The sequence below is a fragment of the Canis lupus genome, chromosome 16 (assembly GCF_003254725.2).
Source record: "Canis lupus dingo isolate Sandy chromosome 16, ASM325472v2, whole genome shotgun sequence".
NCBI classification, from domain to species: Eukaryota; Metazoa; Chordata; class Mammalia; order Carnivora; family Canidae; genus Canis; species Canis lupus.
The window spans coordinates 28,197,538-28,205,305 of record NC_064258.1 but is presented as its reverse complement, the minus strand read 5'-3'; the positions used below and the strand labels follow the sequence as shown (position 1 = coordinate 28,205,305).

Here is a 7,768-nt window from a genome sequence, read left to right as displayed (position 1 = left end):
CCGGGGGGCCGGGCCTCTGCTCTGAGCGCCGGCTGGCGGCCGCCGCGGGAACTGCACCCGAGGAAGGCGGGGCCGCCGCCGCCCCTGCCCCGCCGCCGCCCCCGCCGCCGCCCCCGCCCCGTCCGGAGCACCCAGACGGCGAGCCGCCTCCCGCGGTCCAGCCGGGCAGCAGCGCACGTGGAGCCTGACGGAAGAACGAGATGCAGGTGACCCGCGTCCCTCCTCGCCGCCCGTCGCCCCGTCGCCCCTTCTCCGAGGCCCGCCCCCCCCCCCCCCCCCGCCCGGCAAACACAACCAAACCGCACGCATTGGGCACCAAGTTTACTTGCAGCCTGCAGCATTTTGAAGGACCTCTCTGTGCTGCAGGCCCCACCAGCCGGGTGTGTGTGTGTGTGTGTGTGTACGTCTGGGTCATCCAGCCCTGCAACCGACGCCCTCCCTCCCATCATGACCTCTTGTCCAGGAGTTGTGGCAAGCAACTAACTACAGGCAATGAACAAGCCCACAGTTTAATTTGGAACATACAGGACAATTTATTGAAGTCAATCTCAAGCAAAATCTGAAGTCAGTGGAATGTCATTAAGAAGCTTTCCAAATTAATCCTCACGGAAGCAAAAAACACATCTGGATTTCAAAGTATTTGTAAAATAAAAAAAGGCAGTATCTCAGTAAATATAATATACAAAAATGTATGTTCCTACCAGCACACACAGTAGTAATTACAGGCAATCCTAAATACGCTGTAACTAGTCAACAATAAAGCTATCTATATACAGGTTAACCAAGCTTTACACGTTTCACACTATGCAGTAAAACATAGGCCAATCAACAAATCCCCAAAATATCATATATCTTGAAGTCTATGTGGCAACATCAAGTCATTATACAGTAATGCCCTAGTGGAACGCCCCCCAGGGAAAATGAACACTAATCCCTTAGTGTCAAAGAGCTTCTAGTCAAGTCACAGAAACTCAAAAGAGATTGACTTTAGTGAATATTGATGCTTTGTTATTAAAGACTCAAGTCTCAAGTGATTTAGGCAAAAAAACATTTCACAGGATCTACAAAGTTTATTACAGATAAACAAAGTACAGAAATAACCAATCTACAAAGGTCATTATAGATAAAGATCACAAGAAAAAGAAAACAATCTGTAGGTATCTGTGTTTGTTGTGCAATATCACAAGTGGTTACAAATGAATTTCTTGTATCAATTCCAATTATGCACACACCCTTGTATAGAAAAAAGGATCTTCTTAGCCAGTTGTAATCATTATTTAGCATCTTGGTCATGGGAGACAATGTGATTTTCTTTTTTTAACAGAGGGTATGTGATAGCACAAATGAGATAAAGAGCAATATTAATGACAACAGAGTAAAAAAGTAAATTTTATCCAGTCGACTCCTAACCTGACAAGAATACCTCATACATACCTCGTCTCGGTGGTCTGGTGGACGCCGTGGGCCATGTGCACACGTCGAGGTCTGTGGCAGGCAGGAGAGGGGAGCACTGGCACCTGGAGGGCTTTCTTGCCAATGAGCAGATGGAGAAGGTCACGGAAGAAAACTGAGGACTGAATACACGACTTTGGCAACTGTTCATCTTTTCCCTTTCTCTTACACGTAACTGACTCTCACAGGCCACTGAAGGGCAGGTCGCACTCCCCCCACCAGCCCCCTCACACGTAGGTGCCACAAGCACCTGACCTTGTCACTTAAGCAATGGACTGACGGAGAAAAGAAAGGAAATGGTTTCTGCAACACACAGATTACACCCCGCGGTTCAAGGAGCGTAACGTTAAGTGCAAATTTTTGTTTTTTTTCCCTACACAGGCATATATATTACAGGGGAAGAGGAGGTGTGTGGGGACAGGGCTGACAAAATGACAAAGTAGAGAACGCACAAAGGAAATACTCATGAACAAGCTGCTGGCAGTTCATGCAAGTCTCCTCCTCAGATGCGTCCAGGAAATCTGAGCTACGTGCCGGGCGCTCCCTCCCGTGGGCAGAGCCCTGCCCTCAACCCAAGTGAAAGAGGACAAGAGACGAGGCTGTTTTCAAAAATGGTATACAAACAATGCTCTCTACTTCACAAACTTAAGAACTGTAAAATAAGGGGAATCTGAAGAGTTTCAAGTACTTAAAAAACCTGAATTCGATGAGGCAGAGGTCTCAGTGTTAAAGTGACTACTTCGTACCTGCGGTGAACATCCCCCTCCCTCGCCCTGTGCCAACGTCCCTGCTCCCGCTGCCCGCCCCGGGGAGAGTTGGTGGGTTTCACTATATACAAATCTCCAACTTTTCAATATTCACGCACACACGGCAAAGCCGTCTAATTTTATCTGTTCCCTGCTTGCCTGAAAATGCAAGCGAGTCCTACTCTTGGTTTACAGACGACCGGGGACCGACTGTAGGTGGCCCTAGGCTGACGGAAATCGTTCCAAACGGTCACTTTGCGTCTGCGGCAGCTCGAAGCCCAGGTGGCTGGACACATCAGCCCTGGCAGAGTCATCATACCTCCCCTGACCGAAGTGCAGGGAATGTAGGCTCCCCAAGCCCACCTGTCCACTCCTCCTGGTGGGACCTGCAGCAGCACCTCCCCTTCAAGGTCAACACTAGAGGAAGAGCTTTGCACTTAAGAATGAATGGGAGGCCCGGCCTGGCCCGAAGCCGGAGTGCCCAGAGGGTTCGTTCCGCAGGGCTGCTCCCTGCCGTCCACACTGCAGCTCTGACCCTGACGGAAGCACAGACCGTATAATGAGGCCACAACAAAACCCAACTTCATGAGGCAGGAAAGAAACCTGCCTAACAGCCTGCCGTCTCTGAGAGTCCTTTCCATGATTCTCTCAGAATTTCAAAACATGATTTATAATCATGTTTCCAAAGATTATGTGGAAATGGCAGAAGGGAGCTGGAGCCACCCCTCCCATTATTATTATTTTTAGTTTAGTTTTTACGTATGTTCCTGACTTGAACACACTGATAGCTCCAAGGTTCAGTGATTCTAAAAGCCTATTCTACACCTTAGGCCAGATCAGTTTTGAGAATTAAGGTAGAGTAAGAACTTGTTAAAAATGAAAATAAAACCCACTTCCCTCCTGACTCTAGCCTTGATTAGATATTAAAGAAGTGAATCACTTCCTCCAGCTGCTTGGGCCTTCCAGGGAGGAAGGGCGGGCCACCCCCCTAGAGCTGGCTCTGGGCAGCCCTCCTCCTTGCAGTGCCAGCCGTGGGCCAGCCCCTTCATGCACCACACATGCCTGGAAGGCTGCCCAGGATTTCCTCTGTAGTTGTTACCGATCTGATTTCTGAAGTTTTATGCTGATTATCCAAAACTTTACATTCACTTCTTCCAAAGAATTAACACGAGGCTAAAAAAAAATATGAAACAAAACACCACCATTATCCCATGCTGCTTTAAGTCATTTCATTTTTGGACAAGAATCAAAACCAACTATTTATGCTCTGACCACATACAGATTTAAAAGTTAACAAATACCAACTATGGACTATGAGAGAGTAACACGTCTTCTGGATGATTTCGCTGAAGGGCAGCCGGGCACAGGGCATATATGCTATGCACACAGACAGCACAACTTTCCCCCTCCCTCGCTGCCTCCATAGCCTGTGACTTGAAAATACATAAACTAGGTAGGTGGTGACACCGTGGAGGTGTGAGGAGAGTTCCTGGGCTCCGGCAGGGCGAAAACCGCTGTTCGAACCATTGCAGAGCACTCAGGGACGAAGACTCCAGAGCTGTGGTTAGCTGTTTTGGTTTCTAATCTGATTTCTGAAATGGCAGAATGATCCTATCGGGTGCCCCCCAACCCCCCAAAAAAGATTAAAAAAAATCTCAGCAGAGCTGCTCTAGATACACAAACAAAATGTGACATGATGAAGAAGCTGCATAAAAATATTGAAACCTAAGATATTTTTAAGTATAGAGGATGTACCCTGGCTTACCATAGAAAAGTCATCGGATAGTAAAGATTATTCAGTCCAAAACAAGGAGATAAGATTTCATGTGGGTACGGTTTCAACAAGAGTTACATTTCAAATGTTAAAGGAAATCCTTCATGTTAGTTTTTAAAAAAGCAAACATTTATCTCATATATATATATACACACACACACATATATAAAATAAAGTCTTAGTATGATAAAACCTAGATTTTCTTAAATTATTTTTTAAAAGGCTATCAAACTATATAATTGCTCAAGAGCAAAGTCTAGTGTTTTGGTGAGCTGTGCTGCATGTTCGATTTGGTAACATGCATAGCGTTTTCCATTTTGCTCTTTCTCCTGGGATCATATTTAATCAAGATAATTCCTGGAGGCCCAGTAAGTTACCTCAGAATTAATTGCTGGAATCAGGCAAATGGCAGTTTAGGAGCTTAAGTAAAGGAACTGTAGTGTGGTGCTTTTTTGTTGTTGTTTTGTTTTATGTTTTTTTTTTTTTTTTTTACAAGAGAAAATCCAGTACAATTGCACATTTACATTAAAAAAGGAGAGGCACAACTTTTTTTCTTCCTTTTTCTAGAGAAGAACTCTAAATTAATAAGGAAAAAGGAACACACACAACACAACGGAAGGAATGTGGCCGAGCATCTACCCTCTCTACCTTCATAAGGTTCCTCGGTACTTCTTAAGGGAAAATAAATGCCACCAGGTACCAGCAATTGTAAGCAGTCAAAATTCACAGAGAAAGTTAACATCCATTCAAGCTAGCCCCAGACTTCTACTTAGTACAGTGCCACAACAAAGCCTGAAGTTACTAATTACTCATACAAGGAATACTGGAAAATACATATTCTTAAGCATTAAATGCAAGTGAATTTTGTGGGCAGACATCTTGGCACACTTGCATCTATGATATCCAAGCATCACAACCAACCATTTTTGCTAACACTGCTTCCTTGGGAACTCCCCTAAGTGCTTCCTCAGATGAAGTGTGTTTGTGTGGCTCTAATATACTCTGTAGAAGTGCTTCCCCTCCCTCCTGGGGGCAGTTTTAGTTAGTAGATAATACTAAATAGAAATTGTTTACATATGACCAAGGGATGCCCCTACCCCTTCCACCCCCCAAATGAGGAACTAAACCAAAAAGACTGACTCAGATACAACTTCAATTTGCTTGTGTCATTTTCACCAGGAAACCTGGCTGAATGGGCAGCCAGCTGGCAATGGGAATGTTTGATTAGGAGAGGGGAACAGAGACAGGACAGCCCCCGAGGTTGGACAAGGGGCTCCATTACACTGCATGGGGGATGGCAGTCGTTATGATCTAACTTTGGGTCTGGGCCTTTGTCTCCCTCTAGCTGCCTTTGTCCATGTGTCAGGGCAACAGGGATGACCATTCTAACTGCATTCACATCCACATAAACACGCTTCATCAAAAATGTTCAGTCAATGGAAAACATTTCAAACTCAGTTAGTGCACCCATTTCTGTTTTTCTCCAAAACCGAAAACCACATCATATACCTTTGTAGGTAAAATTATCACATCATAAAGCCCACCTAGGTTAAGACCACAGAGGTAAAATCCACTGAGGCATTTTGTTTTCAAGAGGCCAGATTCAGTACTCCCACAGAGCCCTTCTCTAGGATTATGAAAAACATTTGGAAGGGAAAGAGAAGTTAGCCTACCTACTGCTCAGCAAAGAGGTATATAAAGATCATCATAGCCTTTTCTAGAGGGCTTGCTCCAACTGCTACTTAAAACGCACACACACACGTACACTGAATAGACTATCTGAACTACACTTCTCCAAATTTTTAAAAAATGAAAATAAATAAAGGAATGAGGGCTACTTTTGCTTTTTACACCCAAGGAACACATCCTAGGCTTTAAATTAATCTCATTAACAAAATTTCTTTTCTCTTTGTTCTTATTTTAAAAGCGAAGACATCTCTTTTTCCAGCTGCAAAGGCATGGAAGTGTAATAAAAGGCAAGAGAAGACCAAGGGAATTTGGCCCACCATAAAAGAATCCCCAACCCAAGAAAACAGAAAAACAGATACCACCCACTGCTTCTGCTTGCACCCACTGGCTCCCCGTCGGCGCGTCAATAAGGCGGGGCGGGGGTGAAGGCTGTGCGCACTGCAGCAGCTCCTCTCCCACTAACGTGCCATCGAGTCCCTTGCTCCTTTTCCTTTTTTTTATCTCAATAAAAAGCAAAAAAAAAGAAATCACCGCCCATTTATTCTTTCAGTTCTTCTCCATGATCTTGTGATTCCAATTTGCATTTGATCTTGCTCCAGTACTCTGCAGACACAGGACATGCAGGGTCGTGCTCCGAGCAGCAGAGACGGCCTTCCAGAGCAGAGGGAACCAGGGCACCCTCCTCGTGATCTTTACAAAACGAGTGAGGGCAGAACTCACAGAAGGAGACCGCAGCACTGCTGCACTCCTCGCACTGATGCCACGGGCATTCCCACTTTCCTGGTGGGGGGGTTGGGGTAGGACAGGTAAAACAGCCCCGTTAGTGTCCGTCTTGACTACTCACGAGAAACCCAAGTTCCCACCGTCTGCTCTGATTGGAGACCGAATTTGATCAAACACCAAATTTCAGCCAAACTTACGTCTGAGCCTACTACTGAGTCTGGAGGTGCACAAGCACCCCAAACTCCACGCCATAGGGGCCCCTGCTCACCCACAAAAGCCAATGCTTACTGGCCCGCACCTAACCCCTAACTGCAGACAGATTCTTCACCAGCATACTTTTTGTCTGCTAGTGTTGGTGGTTCTACTCCACGTTATCCGTTCCATGGCTCCACGAAGGAGAGGGAAGTACATGCTAGGTTACACAGCGCTGTCAGCAAAGACCCACATCAAAGAAGGGGCCCCGAGAGGCTGGCTTACCATATGGTGGCTGAGTCAGGTTAAGGCATAAGAGGTGGTACGCTTTGGGACAGTCTTTTTTGTCACACATGACCAGCTCCCCACCATCTCCACATTGAAAACAGTAATCTTCATGCATCTGCTTTGGTTCTGCTTTGATTTTTCGCCTCTTCTGCTTTAACTTAGCATTTTTGGCCTTTTCTTCGGTCGTTGACACACATGTTGACTGGCAGGAAGAAGGATGAACACAATGTGTGAGACTCTACGTGGAAAGTGAGCTCCCAGAACCTGACACAATCACTTAAGTTCTCTTCAACTCTGTTGTTCAATTACCTAAATCCATCAGGACGACTTATCCCATGACAGTATTGTGCTAAAAATAAGGCTACATTTTCACTGACTTTTTTTTTTCCTTTTTTTTTTTCACTGACTTTTGAATCAGGTGCTTTGTTTTTTCAATTGCAAGGATACTGAGATATAATTCACATACCATACAACTCACCATTTTCAAGTGGCTGATTCAGTGGTTTTTGGTATAGTGTGAATTTTAAAGAAGATTCTGAACAGATGTTGATCACTTCAGATTCAATCAGAAATACAAACACATCTTCCGAACCTGACAGATCTTACTTAAGATTTGCTTCATTGGAAAGTCAGAGCATCTACACTCTGGTTAACATGACAGCCGTCCCATGAAGTGAACCAGGGCCCCATTTGTTCACCGGCCTTTTCCTGAGATGGTCCCACACTTCCAACAGCCCCACTCCTGACTCCCCACCAGCCTGGGGTGCTCCCTGCCCACCAACTGACCTTTGGCCGCACCCCCAGAAAGCCGCTACAGTTTTCTGCTCCACAGTGGCACTCTGTTCGGCCGTTGCCCAGACAATCCAGGTTATAATTAAATGTTAACTCCATCCCTACAATGGGA

General features: G+C 45.6%; 1 protein-coding gene across 7 annotated transcripts in view; it reads right to left on the bottom strand.

Annotated features, from left to right (window-relative positions):
* Positions 1 to 508: 508 nt before the first annotated feature.
* NSD3 (nuclear receptor binding SET domain protein 3) overlaps positions 509 to 7,768 on the bottom strand; it is a 123,931-nt gene continuing 116,671 nt past the window's right edge. For 6 of the 7 annotated variants that reach the window (XM_049094851.1, XM_049094849.1, XM_049094852.1 and 3 more), the window contains 3 exons: positions 7,651 to 7,757; positions 6,862 to 7,066; positions 509 to 6,441 (listed from right to left, as the gene is read on the bottom strand). In XM_049094851.1, coding sequence (XP_048950808.1) covers positions 6,200 to 6,441; positions 6,862 to 7,066; positions 7,651 to 7,757 — 554 coding nt within the window. In that variant the 3' untranslated portion in view covers positions 509 to 6,199. The remainder of the gene's footprint in view (positions 6,442 to 6,861; positions 7,067 to 7,650; positions 7,758 to 7,768) is intronic. The other variant, XM_049094850.1, reaches the window with a different exon arrangement.